Consider the following 21794-nt stretch of genomic DNA (forward strand, 5'->3'; position numbering starts at 1 on the left):
CAGAAGATGTCCATTGGGATGGAGATGACCTGGGGAGGACAGAAAAGAAGATGTCCATAGGGATGGGGATGACCTGGGGAGGACAGAACAGAAGATGTCCATAGGGATGGAGATGACCTGGGGAGGACAGAACAGAAGATGTCCATAGGGATGGGGATGATGGACCAAAGAAAGTGAAAGGGATGGTTGCCTCTGCTCAGAGGAGCAGTGGGTGGCTCACTGCACTGGTGGAACATAAGGCTGGAGCAGACTGCAGGATGAAGTGCAGGAAAGGAAGTCTAGCCCCTGGACTGCTTCCAGCTTCAGGCTGGATGTCTGGATGTGACCAGAACTAGAGAGTTTAAACTTGACTTCTGGAGAGGCTGGGTCTGAAACTCCAGGTAGGAAGTTAAAACACTGAGAAATACGGCCTGCCTGACTCCTTAGCAGAAATAGGCATGGCGAACAGAGGAGGCCAGCTGGGCTGTTGATGAAGGAGCCGTGGTGAGATGCAGACACACGCTGCAGCAGGAATGAGCCTGGAAACAACATCTGTGGGAAAAGCCAGACACAGAGGGCCACGCTAGTATTCCATGTACATAATGTAGCCAGAATAGCACACCACAGAGACAGAATGTTATAACGGGTCTTTCTTTGGACCAGTTCCAAATGATGAAAGCTTGACCTTAGCTAGGCTTATTCCCAACTTAAGTTAAAACTTAAATTAACCCGTTTATATAAATCTACATTTTGCCATGTGGCTCATTACCTCTCCTTAGTACAGTATGTCTATCATCTGGGTATGACTAGTGAATCCCCTCCACCTCATATTCTTTCCCAGAGTTCCTCTCTCTCCCTGGAAGTCCCGCTTATCCTCTCCTGCCTAGCTATTGGCCATTCAGCTCTTTATTAAGCCAATCAGAAGATGCCTCAGGCAGGTGAGGAAGGACAGAGACACAGCACACTGTATACAAAAAGATTATCCCAATAGAATAGAGGTGGTGGTCACCAGGGGGTAGGACAAGGAGGGGAGGGGTAGTGATTGTTTCATGAGTGTCACAGCCCCTTGGGATGATGGGAAGTTTGGAACACACTGGAGAGGAGAGGGCTACATAACTGTGTAAAGGAAGTAGAGGCAACTGAAGGAAACACTTGGGAATGGCTACTTTTATGGTATGTGAATTTCACCCCATTAAAAATAACACAAGGCGGAGGAAATAGCTCAGGAGGCAAAGTGCTTGCTGTGCAAGCATGAGGACTTGGGTTCAATTCCCAGGGCCTGAGTAAAAGCTGCAAAAGTCTGGGCCTGGCACTATGCATGTGTAACCCTAGGGCTGAGAAGCAGAGCTGGGCAGGTGCCGGAGGCTCCAGAGCCAACCAGCCTGGCCTACTGGCTGAGCCCTGGGCAGGGAGATTTCTGTGAGAGGAAGAGGAGAAGGAAGAGACAGTGTGAACTTTTTCTAACTGATTCTTTGTGAGCTCTTGGAGACATCGGGCATGAATGGGCTTCCATTGGGCCCTCGGAATGAGAGCCCATGGGCATTCCATACCAGAGGCAGCCTCCTGGTCTCTGCCAGAACTGTCTGCTGCACACATGAACAAACTCCAGGAAGAAGCTGTCCCCCTTCTCTGTTCCGTCACCGTCACAGCGGAAGGCACTGTCAATGTGTATTCTGAGTCTCTCAGCCTAAGGGAACAATAAAACTGCAACCTGGCTCAGAATAGCACCGTAGCTTTTCTCCGGGGTCCCCCCACTCAGCCTGTCAGCTGCCTTCTCCCCCAGCCTCCTGGGGAGGAGCCAATGTCTGGAAGAGAACTAAGTGTCCCATAAGCACTCCTTACATTGTTGGAAGTTTCATTTTGCTTTAGAAAAAAAAAAATGTATCTAGTTTTCCTGGGTTGGGATTCTTAGTCTGTGCATGGTCAGTTCCCAGAAAAGCTGAGTAATGGCTCACTATCTAGAGCAGGGGTTCTCAACCTTCCTAACCTGCAACCCTTTAATACAGTTCCTCATGTTGTGGTGACCCCTAACCATAAAGTTATTTCATTGCTACGTCATAACTGTAATTTTGTTACTGTTATGAACCATAATGCAAATATCTGATATGCAGGATATCTAATATATGACCCCTGTAAAAGGGTCATTTGATTCCTTCCCCCCAAAAAAGGGTCTCAACCCACATTTTTTTTTTTTGGTTTTTCAGGACAGGGTTTCTCTATAGCTTTGGAGCCTGTCCTGGAACTGCCTGCCTCCCAAGTCCAAGTCCTGGGATTAAAGGCTTGCGCCACCACCATCCAGCCCTCTGTACGATTCTTAGCATTCCCTGCTGGTTCGTGCTGAGGTCGCAGCCTTCCTGATGGCTTTGCTGGTCCACTCCTATGCCCAGTTGTGTTCTCAGTCATCCCTGGGACAGCTAAACACTGACGCACTAACTTGCCCTGCCCGGCCCAGGTTTGAAGGCCAGCTCTATTTACTGTTCATTCTGAGGTTTAGCATCCCTGTCCGGCTTATCGGGTGTTTCATTCCCAGCATCATTTCAATTTGGCTTTCCCACATTCGTTTTCTTAATTGAATTATATTTTCATATCTTATATTGACTTTCTATTTCATTCATCTCTTAGATTTTATCTTGGGTTGTTTAATCATTCCCTTGAATTATTTAGGATTTCTTTGAGGTCATTTCCCCCTGGGGTCCTTTATTCTGGGATAAGTAATTTTTGGAGGAGACATGTTTTTCTGGATTTTTTTTTTTCAGATTTGCTCATTTGGGATTGGTTGGTTAAGCAGGAGTGTGGGCTCAGGTCTGGTAGGGTGGCGACTGTTTACCTGCTGGCACCAGAAGTGTGGGCAAGGACGTCAGGGCCAAGGAGTCCTTCCTAGCTGCAGCCAGGCGTTAAGTTGACTGCTAGTGTGACCCAAGCAGTAGGGGCCTGGCAGGCTTTGCCTGTGGGGCAGGAGCTACATAGGCCGTGGTTTCTCATCCCTCAAGTAGTCTCCTGTTCCTTCCAATAATAGCAAACTACCACCTCTACTTTGATGAGCAGACATATGTTCAAGCAACATCTTGGAGACGTTAACATCCCCAAGATAGTCTATGTACTATGTAGAGAATCTTTTGCGGGGGCGGGAGGGGGGGAGTAGGCTCAGTAATTTTAACCACCTTTGGTATCTTGAAATCATTAATAAAGTCATGTGATCTTTCTCCTTGCAGTCAGCTATTGAGAAGCTAGCCCACGATTACCTGAACCTGTTCCACTTCCCACCGCTAATTAAGGTGAGTGAGATGCCCTCACCGAAGGCCCCTACTTTTATTGGCATGGGCACCTGCCACGTCCACACCCAAGTTTGCTAATGTCTCAAACTATTGTTTGATGTGAAATTTAATTACATCTGTCCAACAAAAGCCCCTTTGATGGCTATGATCTCTATAAGTTACACGCATGTGTTTCCCACACTTTGGAATATTAACAACACATTCAAGATAAGAATAGTGCCCCTCACAGAGGCCTCTGGCCTCGTGCCTGATTCTAGAGGCCTTTAAGTTACTAAAGGAAGTCACACACCAGAGCTCTGGGTTGCCACTTACCCTGGGGGTGGAGGAGTGTCATTCATATAGAACATTAAACGACAGTCCCCTTTCCTATCCATGGGAATACACCCCAGCACCCCTCCCTGCAGATGCCTGAAACTGAGATTAGCGAGATTAGCACCAAACCCAAATATACGCTTTCTCCTGCTCCAAGATGCCTGTGAGAGAGTTTAATATATAAACTGGGCACAGTGACAGACTGACAATAACCAGTAATAAAATAAGTTATTTTAAAACTTACGAACTGTTTATTTCTACAACTTCTATTTAAAACATTTTTTGGACCAGAGTTGACTGCAGGTAACTGAAAACGTGGGAAACAAAACCATGAACCAAGAGGGACCTACTGCACTTCACATCTGGTTGTGACCATAGCCTAAGGGTGCATGACATGATTCATTAGAAAATTAGCAAATGCTTGGGACTACCCCCAGAGCCCAGAGCTGTGCTAGCTTGCCAGCAGCTATGGCTTCCCAGCTCTCAGCCCTCGGGTCTCTCAGTCCACATACCTTGGAGAAGCTGCAGATTTCCTCTCTGGAAAGAGGGTAGAGATGCCTTGAGCGTTTTGACTCTTTCTCTCAGTCTGGAATCTTACCACCCATCCAGTGCAAAATGTGCTTCCAGCAAGAAATGCACAATGCCAGCTGCATGCAGAAAGCCACCCAGGTGACACTGTTGGGAAGAGCAGAGAAGTCACTCGGCGGGGTTCTCAAGGCTCTGTCAGTTGTCTTGCTTTTAGCCATTAGTTACAGCTTGTATCTTAATCTAATGATAAAAGTTCAATAAAAGAGTAGAATGGAAACCCTGTTAGCACCAGGCACTGGAGAACTGCAAAAGTGCAGGCAGGCGTTCAGGCCTAGGGACCCCTTGACAGTCAGAACCAGGAGTGGGACTGATCATGAAGTGTGGGCTGAGCAGTAGGGGCCTGGTGGGCTCTTCCCGGGGGGCGGGGGGTGATCTGCTTTACCTGAGAAGTCGAAGTGAAGACACTGTCTCTAAGAACCATATCTGCTTTTCTATTTTAGGATTCAGGAGGGGAACCTGAAGAAAATGAGGAAAAAATTGTGAACCTTGAACTTGTGTTTGGTTTTCACTTGAAGCCAGGAACTGGCCCACAGGTAACAAGTTTCAACCCTTTGGGTATTTTCCATCTGTAACTCGGTGGTTTTTCTGCCCCAGCCCCAACCACCTGGTAACATGATTGGTAATAAAAGTGTAGACTAAAGGCTTCGTCAAACAGAACCTAGCTGACAGGCTGCCAACTTCCTCTGGAATCCAATCAGGAAACGTATAACTTCTGTCAGTAAAGAATCCTGGGGGAGACCACCCAAACTCTCAAGATCACATAGCAAAACACAGGCCGCGTGAGTTTTGGCGCTTGCTCACTCTGCCTTCTGGCTCCTGACTCTTGAGGAAGGTCAGAATAAACCCACACTTAGAGTAGAACAGAGACAACGTGGGATCTGGGTTATCAGCTCCAGCAGGGCAGCAGGGCATTTGACCTACGCTCATCCAGTGAGGCCTGGGCACGGGGGATGGGGAGGTGGTGGCAGTGGTGGTGGTCTGCCTAGGTAGCACGTGGGCCTGTGTTACCTCAGATTACTGTAAATAGCTAACAGTATCTATTAATTGTTATATGCAAAGAGTATTTGTATGAATTACTTTTTCTCATTGCTGTAAAGAAATGCTGGTAGAAGCCACTTAAGAAAAAGGGGTCCTTTGGGCTTGTGGTGTAAGAAGGGATACAATCCATCACAGGGGGAAGACGTGGCAAGCACGACGTGGCATGTCACGGCTAGCCACATTGCCGCCACACTCAGGAATCAGAGAAACGGAATGCTAATGCGTGCACTTGTTACTCAGTCTGGGAGCCCTGCCCACAGGATGGTGCCCCCCACACTCAGGGTGGGTTTTTCCTCCCCAGGGCCTTAACTCTCTCTGGAAATGCCTTCTTGAGACCCAGATGGATGTCTCCTAGATAATTTCTAAATCCAGTCAAGTTGACAGTGAAGATGAATTGTCACAAAGCTAGCATATAAATGCAACTCTTCCCTAATTTGCAGATGTAGATGCTGGGACACGGAGGGGCTAAATGCCTTGCCATCCCAGGGTTACATACATAACCAGAAAGTAGCTGGATTTAAATTTTGTTTGATTTGAGGTTTGGTTTTGTATGTTTACAGTGTGTGTGTGTGTGTGTGTGTGTGTGTGTGTGTGTGTTTGTGTGTGTGTGTGTCTGTGTGTGTGTGTGTCTGTGTGTGCACGCATGTGCATGCAGGTTCCCTCAGAGTCCAGAAGAGGGTATTCCCTAGAGCTCAGATTCTTTGGGAGAACAGCAAGTGTTCACAACTGTGGAGCCATCTCTCCAGCCCCAGCCCGTGTTTGACCACTGTATAACTTGAACTTTTGCTTTGCAGCGTCAAGGGACTGATACTAACTCCTCCCACCTGTAGCTTGTATAATTAGGGAAGGTTCTGCACAGGCCTGGCTGGTCTCCAGGCCAATGCTTAATAAAACCTTGCTTTTCTCGAGCCAGTCCCAGCTCTAGGGCTTGGGAACTGGGAATGGCTGTAAACTGTAAGGGTTGAGTTTCACCTGGAACTTCAAAAGCTGCTCTTTCTGGACACCTGTTGGGGAACGTTCCGCCTTCACCACCGCAGTGTGTTGATGAACTAAGGGGGGGGGGAGCTCTGTGTGTCCTCTCTTCTGGTCTAACATGTAAATACGGGAGAGCTGTCCTGCAAATTACTGTCTGTCTACTCGCTCTTGTTAGAGGCAGAAAGAATGAGGGTGGAAGTGAGTCCCTTCCTCTATAGCAGCACTAAAGGACCTTCCAACCCTGCCACACACTCGGGTCTGTTCATAGCAAACAAGGTGTGTGTGTTCCCATATGCCTCCTTTAGTGTCAACTCCGTGACGATCTAAAGCCTTTTTACTGTAACCTGATTTGTAGGGAGAGAGGGAAAATGACCTTGATAGAAACTTGTCAAGAAAAGCTTCAAACAGGAAAATGTTTGCAGGTACTGAAAATATGTACTTGGTAATTTGGAAATCTGAAACATATTTTTCAGTAAAACTCAGAAGCTGGTTTTTTTTGGTTTTTTTTTTTACTATAATGTGTACCTTTTAAGTTCTGGGCTCTAGACAAGTACAACTTTTGATAGTCTGAGTCCCTGGTCACCCACTTAGAATTGTCACCCCACACTCATTCAGCACACAGAACCCAAGGGCCTACTTTGTGCCTGTATTTTTGCTGAGTGCTCAGAATACAAAGTCAGAAAGTACAGCCTTGGCTTACAAGGAATCCACAGCATCTTGAGGGAAATAGACAAGATCAGTGAGTGGATACAGACCAGTGCCACATACATCAGTCTTTACACACACACACACACACACACACACACACACACTCTCACACTCACACTCGATATATGTCTACTTGTAGGTAAGAAAGAAGTGAGGGATGGTCTTAAAGTCTCCCTGATAAAATGCCAAAATCCAAACTGTAGAACCACTGGGATTTGTTTGGTATGGAAGGCAGAGGGACCGGTATTCATGAAGCCAGGCAAACACAGGAAGCTTCTCTTGGGCTCCTTTTCATGGACCTGATTCAAGTGACACAGAGCAGGGAAGTGGTGTGATGAAAAGGAAGGCCAGAGAGGGGCTGCTGAACACAAAAAGACCCATTTACTGTGCCAAGCTAAGGAACCAAAAGGTTTCAAACTGAACAGGTAAGGGCTGGCATGTGTTTTTAAAACATTGCTCAGAATCTGAGAAGGGCGAATCCAGGGAAGGTCAGGCCAGTGTGGGGGAAGATCTGTGAGTCAAGAGAGAATCAAGCTAAAAGTGAGGAGGAAAGCTGGGCAGTGGTGGCCTTTCATCCCAGCACTCTGGAGGCAGAGGCAGGCAGATCTCTGAGTTCGAGGCCAACCTGCTCTACAAAGTGAGTTCTAGGACAGCCAGGGCTATTGCACCAAGTAACCCTGTTTCAAAAAGACAAACGCACAAAATCAAAAGTGATGAGGACAAACTGGGCCCCAGGACATACTGAGATAGAAGCCATAGACTTAACACTCACTAGAGATGGGATGAGAGAGGAAAAGTGAGGAGCCAGGACCGGGACAAAGGTTTCTAACTGAGCAGCTGGATAGATGGTGTTATAAAGTAACAGATCAAAAGGAAACCCTATTGTGTGGGTGCCCTGTCAAGGTGCCAGGAGCAGAAGGAAGTAGCTGGCATGGGATAAGCAGGAAATGCTTTGGGGAAGGCCTAAGTTTTGAGCTGGAGCTCAAAGAGGTTGAGGAAGAGGTTGAGGAAGAGGTTGAGGAAGAGGTTGATGAAGAGGTTGATGGGCCACCTCAAAATAGCTACCTGAACACCACAAATGAAACCCGTCTTTAGAGACTTTCTAGAAATCTTAACTATTGTATGACTGCCATCTCACCAGTCCCTTGGCATTTATGCCAGGTGCACATGACACAATGGTGTCATCACTGATCAAGAAACAGATAACAGGACAAAGTATGTGGCTAGCCTGGGATGAGGCGGCCACAGCCAGAGCCAAAAATTATGGCTTGATTTTTGTTTCTATTGTGTATGTGCTAACTCATTGAAGCCATCTCTAAACCCACATAAAACAGCCAGAGAATAGATTACTGTCTCGTTCTACAGTACCCCACTATGGCACTCTACACCCTAAATAACAAAATACTTCTTCATAAGCATGCTTTGCATGGCAATGATAGTTCATATGAGAAGTCTGGACCCTTAAAGGTAGAACCCATTAGGGGGGAAAAAGACTTCCTCAAAATTCCTGTAAACTGGGTTCTCATAAACCTACTTTGCAACCTGCTCCTAGACTAGAAAGAAAACTTTCCTCACAAGAAACACTGTAGTGCACCACGCCTGTCTGTGCTCTATGTGCTACCATACAGTTCATGAACCAGGCAAGGGGCTGGAGATTGAAACACATAAAAACACACAAGACAGTGACACGGATCATCCTTGATGCCAGAATGCTCCAAGAATGCCCCTTTTATTGTGTCCAGGGGCAGCGTATATAGGGATAGCCACGCCCCAGCCAAACGCACCAGAAACCATTCCCCTGCCATCAGGAACTCCTGAGGGTCTCGTGCTCAGAGCAGCTGCAGGCTGTCTCAGAGCAGAGGAAAACAAGTTCTTTACAAGAAATTCAGAATCTGGGGGGTCACAGCTCCCAACAACACTGGAATTCTGAAGTCCTCTCCAAACCCTTTGCTTGATGTCACTTTTCTTTCACAAGTAAAATGAGAAGGATGTCCCAACAGGAGTCACTGGGAAAGGACTCGCGTGGCAGTGAGTCCTTTCATGGGAATAACGGCCACCCCTCCTCTCTGCCTTTGACGGTGGAGTCTCTAGGCCTTTGCATTATTGTAACAAAGTGCCTGGCGGAAAGGATTCAAGGGAAGACGGGTGCATTTTGGACCCACGGTTTCAGAGGATTTCAGTCCCTTGTGGCGGGAAAGGCATGTGCAGCAGTTCAGTTCTTAACAGGGAGCTTGGGGTCGAGGCCGCTGACATCAGGGTGGATCAGGAAGCAAAGAGCATGATGGGAACAGGCAGACAAATATAGCCTTCAAAGGCCCACCCCTAGCGACCTTCCTCGACCAATCAGACCCCACCTCCTAAACATTCCACAACTTTCTAAAAGAGAACCACTGGGGCTGGAGCGATGGCTCAGTGGTTAAAAACATTGGCTGCTCTTCTGGAAGACCTGAATTGAACCCCCAGTAACCACATAGTAGCTCACAACCATACATATAGGATCTGATGCCCTCTTCAAGCATAAAGTCATACATACAGATAGAATACTCATATATATAAAATAAGTAAATCTTTAAAGAAGAAAAAAGAGAGAAGAAGGGGCTGGAGAGATGGCTCAGAAGTTAAGAGCACTGACTGCTCTTCCTGAGGTCCTGAGTTCAATTCCCAGCAACCACATGGTGGCTCACAACCATCTATAATAAGATCTGGTACCCTCTTTGAGCCAGCAAACATACAGACAGACAGAACACTGTATACATAATAAATAAATAAATCTTTAAAAAAATAAAATAAGAGAGAAGGAAAAAGTATTCCAAACATTAAATAAACAAATAAATCTTAAAAGAAGAAAAAAGAGAGAACCACCATTTAAGGAAATGTGTTCCAAACATGAGCCCGCAGAGGTCATTTCAAGTGTTACTCCATCTCAATAACTTGATGGCCTCCAAAACAAAAATGAAGATTTAATTTTATATACAAATAGCTTCAGAGGGCAAACCCTTCATTGCAAGAGGTCAGCATTTGTCCTAGGAGTTTATATTAAATGACTTTTCTTAGCTTCAGTTTTTCACCAAATGGCTTCTGGCCTGAGGCTGATTCAAAGACCCTTAGGAACTCATCCCTATCTGAACGTGTGTGTCTTCACCACGAGCCAAAATGTCCACACGACACCTGGTCTACGATCTTTATTTCTCCTGTCAGCCTCCAGCGCTACAAACATCCTAGACCTTCTCCCACCAGCAAAATATCCTTTTTTATTCCCTGCCCTAAAACAACCTAGCAGGGAGGAAAAAGCATGTTTATGCCAGTGGTACTTGGATGAAGATGAGCCTTCCTCTGGTTCAGTGGTCCTGGGCCTTACTCTAGACAGTGGTCCCCAACCTTCCCAATGCTACCGTCCTTTAATGCAGTTCCTCGTGCTGTGGTGACCCCAGCCATAAAATTTATTCTTTGCTACTTCATAACTGTAATTCTGCTACTCTTATGAATTGTGATGTAAATATCTGAAATATGATCCTTACGGAGGTCTCGGCTCACTGGCTGACAACCTGCTGCTCTATTTGACCAGCTCTAAAGAGCAAAGTTAATTATTTATTTTAATAACACACACATATAGCCGGGCGATGGTGGCGCACGCCTTTAATCCCAGCACTCGGGAGGCAGAGGCAGGCGGATCTCTGTGAGTTCAAAACCAGCCTGGTCTACAGAGCTAGTTCCAGGACAGGCTCCAAAGCCACAGAGAAACCCTGTCTCGAAAAACCAAAAAAAAAAAAAAAAAAACACACACATATATAAATATGGAAATTATGGTAATCAAACTGAGAGAAATTGGGTCTTCCTAAGCTTGACTGTCTCCCGGGTGAGAGGAGAGAGATGACTCTAACTCCTCTGATAACTATGGCCATATCCTACTTCTGACTGACACTTTGCAAACATTTTGAATGCCATCTTTTCAACTCAGCATGATGGGGGCAGCACCCCAGTATTAGCCTCCCTGGGAGGAAGCCAAGGAGAGCTGAGGTGCCTTGCCCAGATCCCCTACCTGGGAAGGGGCAGCTCCACCGCCACCTCCTTCTGGAAAGTGCCGGCATCCCCTCAGGGTCCGTGCATTGCTGGTCGATTGGATTTTGATGAGTTAATACTATACTCTGACAATTTCCGTTTTGTGTGGAGAATGCTTTGTGTGTTGTGCTGTAATGCCTTTGGCTTGGCACAAAGGAAAGCCGCGTTGAGCAACTCAGGCAGCTTCGTGCGCTCCCCAGGGCAGCAACCACCCTTTTTTATTGAAATATTCAGCTGCATAGAGTTTAGTATTATGTCTCTTATCAGCTCACCAGTGAGGAATATTGATGCTCAATTTGCCAAGGGATAAACTACCAAATCACCCGGTACTTTTCTCACCAAGCGCTTCTGAGACATTGTGTCATACAAATGCAAGAGCAGAGAAAGGCAGGAACTACGGGGATGCCATCCGTCACTTGTGAGTGCCAAACTGTCAGACTTCATCCTGGAGTCCTTATCTGTTCCTGTCCCCAGACAGAGGCTGTGTCCCCGCAGGCCTGGGCACATCGCCTGCCATAGCAGAAATATCACCACCCGTCTCTCAGCATCTCCCAAAAGGGAGCTGGGTCCAGGTCAAGGAACCCTTTCCAAATGGCCGTCACTTGGGATTCACTTTTAAGGGATCTTCTAAGGAGGCAGAAGAGCTCTCCTGAGAGGCCCAGAAGGAGAAAATGAGGAGGATTTTGAAGCAGATTGGCAATGTCCCTCAGAAGGCTGGCTGTCCCTGGAAGGCTCTCCCTGACTTTCTTCCTCTTCCTCCCCAAGTCTTGTCCTGTGAGAACCTGGCCCTTTCTCAGAATACCATAAATATCAGAAACTGTCAAATAGGTTTTTTTTTTATTATTAGCATGCAAATTTTATAAATGAATAGATAAAAATGGCTGAACTAACAGGGCCCCCAGAAAAGGTTTCTGTAAGCAAGCATAAAGCCAGTGCCTTCTGTCCATTTCAGAAGAGCTGAGAGGGAAGCTTCTCACTCTGATGGGAACTGGATTTATCATGAAGTCCGTATAAGGAAGTGCATCCCCTCATTCAGCTTTGGAGGAGGGCTGTGCTCCCAGCCATGTCTATGCTCATGTACCTGAGTGCTGAAGCTTGCGGTGCCAGAGTTCTAGAAGACATGCAGGATTTAGAGAGGAAAAAACAAGGAGGGATTAGCCAAACCATGCGAGGCTTGATCTGCAAAGGGAGTAAGTCCTAGCATGGCATAGTGTCACAATTAACATTCACAAGAAAGGGGAAATCTTCTCCTTTTCTTTCTTTCTTGCTTTTTTTTTTTTTTTTTTTTTATTTTTCGAGACAAGGTTTCTCTGTGTAGCCCTAGTTTTCCTGGAACTCGCTCTGTAGACCAGGCTAGCCTCAAACTCACAGAGATCTGCCTGCCTCTGCCTCAGAGTGCTGGGATTAAAGGCGTGCACCACACCATCCGAGGTAGGATGGGGAATCTTAAGTGATTGTATCACAAAATTAATAAGAAGGAAGGGAGGGGGAGGAAACTAGGGAAGTGATGGCCAGGAAGCCGCAGGCTGCAGTGCTGGTTTGGTCCAGCTCTTCACATTAAATATGTCCAGCTTTACCATGTCAATCAAACCTCCATAAAGTCATCTTTTAAAAAGAGAAAGAAAGGCGGTTTTAATTGACAGCACCGAAGCAAACGCCGTTTGCAGCTTCCTAAGTCACTGCTGATTCTAATAAGCGGCCGTGTGCCTTGTCCGATGCGTGGGAGAGCCACCTCTAGCGCTAGAGCCGGACTGGGTGCGGTGCCCAGCACGTGCTGGCTGACGGCTTGACAACCACTTGTACATGCCGGGGACTGTCTGTCAACCAGAGGAAGCAGCCACGCTATGTCGCATTTCCAGATTTTGGGATGTAAATATTTCTGCCATGACTGATTGCAAGTTCTCCATCTGACATCACTGAACGTTGCTGGGAAGCCCTGTGTGAGAGTCAGCTTAGGAGAGCTGCCTCTAGCACACCATCGGATCATTCTAAGTCTTCCTCGGGATTAGGAGCAACTTTAAAAATAGCAAACGGGTGTAGCGCACGTGAGCAAACGCCGGCTCAAATCAATCACAGACCGTGTTCTTGCTGTTTACCAGGATCTTGTTAGCCCGGGGACAGCGTTAGTCTTTTAATGAAGCCGTGCTCTATGCTCTCCTGAATCAACAGGGACTCGCATTGCCTCACACTGACCATGTTGTCTGAATCAAAAGCGAGATTTGCTGGTCTACAAGAGCTAGTTCCAGGACAGGCTCCAAAACCACAGAGAAACCCTGTCTCGGAAAAAAAAAAAAAAAAAAAAAAAAAAAACAGAGATTTGGATTTGCGAGAAGTAAAAATAGAGACAGGGAAACAAATATCTAAATTTGTGCCTGTCTTTTAAAACCCTCTGGGGTCAGCAGAGTTGGTCATTCCCACACGGCAGGCGCAGTTGTGGCCTTTGCTTTAAGAAGCCCCTGAGCGCCGCTGGTTAGTTTTGTATTGAGAAGGCGACTTCCAGGTCTTGAGAATAATGAACTCCAAAGAAATGAACAGATTAGTCGCAATCAAATTAAAAGCACTAGAATACAAGGACACAAGACGCTCTACTAAGCCTGGACGTTGGAATTTGGATCAGAAATGGCTCAAATGGCAAACAGTGCCTATTCCCCAGGTCGGGGCTTTTTCAGAAATCTACCGCTTGCCACCATCCCTAGAGTCAGGGGATAGAAGAACACCTTAACGGGTAGCTGTTTTTATATTCTGAGGGTCCTGAGTCAAAATTATAAAGGCGACAAATCTCTCAGTATTGAAACAATTGGATGAGTAGTTAGGTAAGTCAGGTTCTGTCTATATTCATTAAGAAACCCAGTCCAACACAGAATATTCTTAATAAATAGCAAAACTATTTGTTGTTTTTTTTTTTTTTAAAGACAACTACCTTCCGCTTTTAAATACAATTTTTAAAGCCCTTTCTGAGCTTGCTAACTAGCACCCGAACCTCCTTGGGTACTCAAGTATAATGCATCCTATGAAAGTGTGTCTCACTTGATTTGCTCCCCTTTATCTTCCCCGAGGTCCCCTTTCATCCATACCTCCAAGAACAACCCCCCGAAAGGCGACAGAACAACCTTATCTCCACTGGTGTCTACTTGGCACGGGTCTGCCCTGACCTTAGACACAAGCCATTGTTAAGGGTATAACACATTTACATATTTTGCAATAAAACATCAGTTATTTGCATTACTGTGTCAAGTTTTATTTGATTCTTTCACCTAAAAATGACTCATTTTCCTTTCTTGTATTTTAAAAAACCAACTACTCTAAGCTTGTTTGAGAATAATCAAAAATTGCCCATTTAGCTAGAAGTCATTTTCTTTTCAAAAGGCAAATGTTATTTAATCTTTCAGCTGTTCATTGTGCCATCATAAATACTTTCTTTTCAGCACAGTTGTGGGGACTGAAATGAGCCCACTAATTGCCTCCCATTTCGACTGACATGTGGTGGTTTAGTGGAAAGAGAACACAGCAGGGAGAAGGAAATCGGGGGCTGAGAAAATGGGAGCTAATTATTTCCACTGCCTCATGTCAGGCTCCGTGTCAGCCTTGTTTTTACAAACTGGAAGGTTTAGCACTAAATAAAACAAACTGGCGTCATGTTTTTATATACTGGCAGTGTCATGGAAGCAGCTGCACATCTCAAAGACAATATAATGCCTGCGTTCGCATGGACACCATCTGACAGACACTGTGAGCCACGGCTAATGAGGATATCACAGTTGTGCCAAAGGGAAAGGTGCTGAATTATGTATGATTCTTCATCAGTGCGGCAATAGTCCTGTACATCATTATGAGACATTGTTTTGCTGGGGAGATTAAAACATTCTTAGTTCCAGACCCTGCAACCTATACGCGGCTGAAAGAGGTTATTAATGGAATTTTTAGGGGGACTTTCTTGTGGATTTCTTTGGGGTTGAAAAAAAAAAACAATTTCCTGGGACAAAGCCGCAATGGGTCATGACACTGTATAGATAAAGAAGAGAAGCAAATTAACCATACTTGTATTATCTCCCTTCCAAAGACAGCATAATAAAATATAGTGTGGCGGGGTTATACTTAATGATAAATAACCCAGGTGCTTTCCCGGGACATGCCACTCTCCTGCCTTCGGCACAGCAGGTTCCGGCAGCTGAGCTGGATAATGGTGACACATGTAAGGGCGCCTTCAGAGGCCCCCATCAGCAGCATCCCCCTACTTTTTAGACAGCCCTGACCAAGATTATTTTTGTGGGTTTTGTTTTCATCTGGGATTGCTTCTTACACTCCGCAAAAGTCAGTCAGTTGCTATGACTGCATCTCTCTCTCCCTGCTCGGGTTTCTCAGGAAGTTTCTTCTGACCCCTCGAGTTTATATTTTAAAGTACTTCCTCAGTGGGTGATTTTTTTATTTTTCTCCATTTATGCAAAGCACGGAGCAGGTGGGGGGGTTTGGAAGCCAGTGCCTCTAAGATTCAACTTGATGCATCTAGGACACAAATTCCTGTTCCACGAGGCTGCCTGTATTTCTCCAGTATCCAAGCCTCAATTTCTTCATCCATAAAATGGGAACTGTGTTCTCTAGAACAGCATAGACCATAAGGGTTACATAGCCTAAATAGATCTTGAAACCAAGATGCCCAAGGAATGCGAGTGGCCGCATAACGTTGAATCTGTGCAACATAAATGGAAATCGTGGCAGCTTCCGGCTAGTGGGAAGTGGGCATGCTGGGGCAAGGGAAATTTTAGAGGACTGGAGATGCCTTACTGGCTTTTTTGGCTACATAGGTATAGTAGACACGAGTCCAACTCTGTGACCTCTACAGATAAAAACCTGTGTTCAGATCGTACCTTGGTGGGAAAGCACGTTGATTCTAAATGTCTGTTTTCTTAGGAAAAGGTAATCCGGAAAAGCTTGGGGGCCACTTTCCCTCTAAAGCATCCAGAATGATACTGGATTTTTACTGTTGACGATTAATCTATGGTGTTGATGGCACTAATTAATTAGGTAGGGGAAAATGTATGTTTAACAACAACATATTGCCTCTGAATTCCCAGAACTTTGAAGTTTGGTATGCTTGTGCTATTTTAATATTGGGTTTTCCCCTATTTGGAAAAGCTACCACCATCTCTACTATTTTCTTTTCTTCCATTCCTTCTTCCCTCCTTCTTTGTCTGTGTTTGATCATTTCAGCTAGTTTGGAACTCCAAGGACCTGTAAGCAGCTCACAAAGTGGGTAACTGTGAGCTCTCGCAAAGAGATACTTCAGTTAGCATTAACTGCGTGTTGTTTAGGATTTTATATCCACGGGACAAGAATCCCCGTTTTAATTGGCCTAGAATCTTAATTCATGAAATGCTTCCACATAATTGGCGATCCTGAAGCAGTTAGTTGGGATGCTTTCTCATCCTCCATCAGGCACACACGGGCTCCTAGAATTGTCCAGGTGTCTCAACAGGTGATCAGAGAAGTGTCCATGTCCTGAGCAGCTAGAAGAATTCTCCTATTTGTCACATTCCAAATGCAAAACTTGCCCTCTCCCCAACAAGATGTCATGTTTCTCCTAGAGACCAGCAGAGCAGTGCACCTGCTAGTTGATGGACAATTGCAAGGACTATGTTTGCTGCCCCAAGTCCCAGAGCTCCAGCATAAACAGTTCCTGTGCTCAGCCCCTCTGCTAAGCTGGGCTCTTATCTCCCTGTGGGCCAGGGTGATTCTCTCTAGAAAGGCACACCAGGATGATCTTTCCTGTCATGTGCAGTCATCCTGGGTAGGAATCTAGGTTTGAAGTTAAAATCCAGAGACAACGAAGAGAACCCTAAGAGATACATACATGGATCTAATCTACATGCAAAGTAGAAAAAGACAAGATCTCCTGAGTAAACTGGGAGAACAGGGAACATGGGAGAGGGTAGGAGAGGAGGGGAGAGGAAGGAAGGGGAGTGGAAAAATATATAGCTCAATAAAAACAATTTAAAATGCTACATGAAAATGCTTAAATTTATAACCCTTAAAAAAAAAGAAATTAAGATCCAGGGCAATTGTGGCCTGCCTTGTCTGTGCATCTGCAACAAGACAAACCAGTTGTTTCTGGTTTGGATGGTTCACTGCCAGCTGGGCATGGAGCTCAGTGGTTCCAGTAGTACTATATGCACTTCCAACAATACCTGCTGCAGTGATGGATGTGAAACTGGCTATGACCTCGTGGAGATAGGGTCCTGACGATGGATTAACCAGGAGAACCTGGGCTGTCTGCAGTTTTGCCCCAACTCTCTCTTTGTAGGACGGAACATCCTCATACCGATGTTTGCCCTGCACTAACTGGTTAACAGGGAAAAGTTCAGGACTCAGAGAGCAAACACTGTAGCTTAAATCTGGAAGGAAACCGTGTCTGAAGGGATTGGTCCTCGGCTTAGAGCTATTGGGAGGTGGTGGAACCTTTAATGAGCTGTCCTAGTGGGGGCTTAAGTCACAGGAGGCGCACTCTCAACCTCTCTTGTACTTCCTGGTCAGGACATAGCTCCCACTATGAGGCACCGCCCCTACTATGGGCCCCAAGGCAATGGCCAAATGATTATGAATGAAAACCCTCCAATTCTGTGAGACAAAACAAACCTTTTTATACATTGATTATATCATATATTTATCAGAGTGATGGAAAATGAACACAGGAGACCTGCTCTTCACAGCACCAAAAGAGACTACGCCAATTCAAGTCCAAACTCAGCTCGCCATTAGCTACCTCTGTGATCGCAGTCAAATTAGCTCGTCTTTCTGTGCGCCTTACCTTGACCAAAAATGAGACTCTCTGGCTGTCAATCACATTTAATAGCCACTGTACTTGCAGACATCTGGGTCTTATTAACAAGGCTGCATTGAGACATGTTGGCGCAGGGGAGGACCAAATTAGTTGTACATGTTCCATTTATGGAAGAAGCTAATAACATAGTCCTTCTATTTACTAAGCCAGCCTTGTGGTGCTGCCAGTACTAGGTTTGAGGCCAGCCTGGGATCCATGAATCCTTTTCTTGAGCAGAACCAGCAGTGAGCTCGGTCCCCCTCTACTGCCTTCCCCACTGGTGTCCCCTCAGCCACCTTTCCCAGATGGAGTCCCATCCATCTCTACCAGGAAAAACTCCTTCATCTGTCTGGGCCTCATTTTCCTCACTGATTTAAAAGGGGAAAGAAACCTGACTTGGATATTTATGAGTTATTATGGATTCTTATTAAGGCTTATTATGAATACCAAATAAAATAACATGGTCTAAGCAGCCAGCAACCCTTGGCTCCGCAAAAAATGCTAGAAACTGCAAAGTGGTGGTGGCACACACCTTTAATCCCAGCACTCAGGAGGCAGAGGCAGGCGGATCTCTGTGAATTCGAGGCCAGCCTGGTCTACAAGAGCTAGTTCCAGAACAGGCTCCAAAATTACAGAGAACCCCTGACTTGGGAAAAAAATGCAAGAGAGATTGTCAATTTATAGTCCAGAGGTAGAATCTGAATTACATACACATGTAATGTTTTATTGCTAAATTCTTTATATGCTAGTGTTTTTTTGCATTGACCTAACTATTAACATTTTATTCTGCTTACTTCGTTTATCACTTATCTATCTCTCCAGCTGTCTGAGCAATACTGACTTCATAGTACATTCCAAAAGAACTCACTAGGATTCAATAAGAAATGTATAGAGCTTATGTATACTGGTTTTGACGAGTGTGCACATACCCTTATGTTACCCTAAGCTCTGTCAAAAGAGCCCTACCACTTCCAGAAAGTTCTCTCATACTCACCGTCCCAGAGGAGCGTTGTTGAGGGCAAATGCCCTCACCCTCAGGTTCTTTCTCCCTTCACTCACTGTGTTCTCAGATGCATGTGTGTTACTGAGTGTACCAGCAATTTCCGTATTGTCCATTCTAGGGATATGCAGTAATTCTATTCCCTTTTTAATTAACATTAATCACTGTACCAGCTACTAAAATAAAGCTTCTAAGAAAGTAGCCAGACAAACCCTTTTCCATTTCCATGTGTTAAAGACCTCTACAAATAAAATTTCTTAGTCATGTGTGTGTGTGTTTACTTCTGTAATAAACTGCCAAAAGGTTTTCTGAAGTGATTATACTGTTTATATGTTTGCAGCAGAGCATGGGAGTTCCAGTAGCTTCAAACCCTAACCAACATTTGATGGTATCAGCCTTAGGCGCTCCACTGGTGTGTGATAGTAACTCCCTGTGGTTTGAACTGACCAATGATATACAGAACTATATCATAGTAATGTTCTAATTTTGATATACCATCATTAAAAATGAAGTAGCTGCACACAAGAATCCAAATTTCTAGCTTTCATGAAACATTGAAGGCCCTAGCAAAACTGGACTCATATTCCTTCATGGGAACAATCATAGAGGCTGGGCAGTGACTATGCCTTTGGGGCGACTGCCCAGACTTCCAGGATTGCTCAGCTGTCAGCTATCATAAGTCATCCCATCTGCAGTGTTCCTGTCCTCACCGAGAGGACGGTGAGCTGTGTCTTCAGCCTACACCATTATCAGCTCTGGAAAATGGAGGAAGGCAGATCAAGAGGACAACACAGTAAAAAAAAAAAAAAAAAAAAGGAAAAGGAGGAATAAGATTTTTATATGAATGATAAAATTAAAATATCCTTGTGATATTTAATATGTACACTATATAGATCTGCTGTGAGAGGTTCCATCTTAAGGCTCCATAACGTAACTGCCCAGGTTTACTCAAACTTGTATTCTGCCTGGCCCCTTTAGAATTCTGAGTTTGTGACTCCTCTAACAAAACCCCTCAACTGACAAATGTTGTCTCAAAGCTGCTCTAACTGGGGTTATTAGATGTACAAAAGGGTCTAATTTCATGTCTTCTTTTGAAAGAGGAAAAATGAAACGCTCCCACACTACTTCATTCAGAATACTTTGTGTGTTATAAAACACTAAAATGAAAATAAAATTGTTTCACTCTCTCGATTCTGTAATTTTGCTCTTAATTCCAGGACTGTAAATGGAAAATGTATATGGAGATGGATGGGGACGAAATCGCAATAACTTACATAAAAGACGTGACTTTCAACACAAGCCTCCCTGATGCCGAGATTTTAAAGATGACAAAGGTAAGGTTCTATTTACAGCTTAAAAGCTTTTTTGAATTCGCAGATATCAAACAAAGACATTAAAATGCCCCAGCAGTGGGCTTTTGTGTTCCTGGATGCTCACATCAGCTCAGCTTCGGGCTGGCTCTTGAAAGACACATTTTATTTAGCAGATTGAGAGAATAATTTTTTTGTGTTAAAATTCCACTTATGCTGTGTGAACTGAAAAGCACTGCAAACAAAAAAAGTATCATTTAAGTTTTTTTTTAAATCCTACATTTCTTCATACTTTACCATTTATTAAAGAGAATGCTATCAATGAAAATATTTACTTCAAACTGGATTGAGTTAAACTTTGAAAAAAAAAAAACTTGTGATGATGGAGACCTCATTTGTTTCCCCTTCGCTGCTGGTGATAGGCAGGCTGGACAATGGCTCCACCCCTGAGCCGTATCCCCTGGCGACTCTATTCGGTTTCTAGGACTGAGATAAGGTTGTTTGGGGGACACATGTTGCTGCCTTTCAGCTTCTCCGAGTTCACACCGGAAGTTCCTAGAGTGGTTGGAGGGCTTGTTACTAGTCCAGAGTCACTGGAACCCCGAAGAAAATCCAGTAGAAATGCTTAAGTTACTCCTCAGAATGGAAAGAATTCAGTTTTTTTCCCAGCCACACTAGAAAACAAAAAGCATAAGATTTGCGTGGTAGGTAGAGTGTCAGTAGGACGGTCATCCTGACCTCAAGTAACCATCAGCACTGGCCCATGACTAACCTAACTGTGCACTGAATTTCAGTGGAAAAATAAAGCTTTTTGCAAAGAACCAGAGTACAGACATAAGTAGGAAACAAAATGAGTCTACAAAGCCATGGCACAGACTTAAGATGGTTAAATGACCGAGTCCTTGTAACTTGAGTAGATTCATAGGAGGCTAGTATGGAATTCATTGTTAGATCCCTCTACATAACTTCCATAGTATTGCTTACCTTAACATAAGGCTATGATTTGGCTTAATGTTTCCTTATGTTGTAGGGATATAATGTATTTTGATGTCTAGAAAGGATAGATGCTCTCCCCTGGGTCCCAGTTCTGTCCTCTCTAGTTGCCACTGTTGTCCCCTTACTTCTATGTCCTTAAGAAGATGTAGCCATAAGAAAGAAGTTGCTCAGTGCAAAAACAATGCAATTGGGGCTGGAGAGATGGCTCAGTGGTTAATAGCATTGCCTGCTCTTCCAAAAGTCCTGAGTTCAATTCCCAGCAACCACATGGTGGCTCACAATCATCTGAAATGAGGTCTGGTGCCCTCTTCTGGCCTGCAGGAATACACACAGACAGAATATTGTATACATAATAAATAAATATAAAAAAAATGCAATTGTAGAACTGGCTGTTTCTGCCATTATGCGCCAGCACAAAACAACACACATCAATGGGGCTTACAGGAAAAACAGAACTGGAAAAGTCATTCGAAATTTACAGAACCTTATAAAAACAATAGAAGCAATAACAGTCTTAATTTATATAAAACCAGCCTAGTTAAATCTGTTTTATAATCTATACCCAACTTATATACAGCCATTGTCTTATAGCCCCAACCTGGAAGGATAAGAGAAAGAGAAAAAAATGAAAAAAATAATTTTCATCAGAATTAGCATAAGATCCAAAATATAGGCCTCATTAGTCTTTTGTCTTAATCTGATGGTAAAATAACACCACGCTGTCTTCATTGGTACAAGCC

The 21794-nt window shown here is 44.6% G+C and overlaps 1 protein-coding gene across 1 annotated transcript in view; it reads left to right on the forward strand.

The window, feature by feature from the left end:
• Map3k20 (mitogen-activated protein kinase kinase kinase 20) overlaps positions 1 to 21794 on the forward strand; it is a 154381-nt gene that overhangs the window by 125037 nt on the left and 7550 nt on the right. The window contains exons 15-17 of the mRNA XM_005346571.2: positions 3192 to 3254; positions 4595 to 4687; positions 19966 to 20082. Coding sequence (XP_005346628.1) covers positions 3192 to 3254; positions 4595 to 4687; positions 19966 to 20082 — 273 coding nt within the window. The remainder of the gene's footprint in view (positions 1 to 3191; positions 3255 to 4594; positions 4688 to 19965; positions 20083 to 21794) is intronic.

Source organism: Microtus ochrogaster, chromosome 4 (assembly GCF_000317375.1).
Source record: "Microtus ochrogaster isolate Prairie Vole_2 chromosome 4, MicOch1.0, whole genome shotgun sequence".
Classification (NCBI taxonomy): domain Eukaryota; kingdom Metazoa; phylum Chordata; class Mammalia; order Rodentia; family Cricetidae; genus Microtus; species Microtus ochrogaster.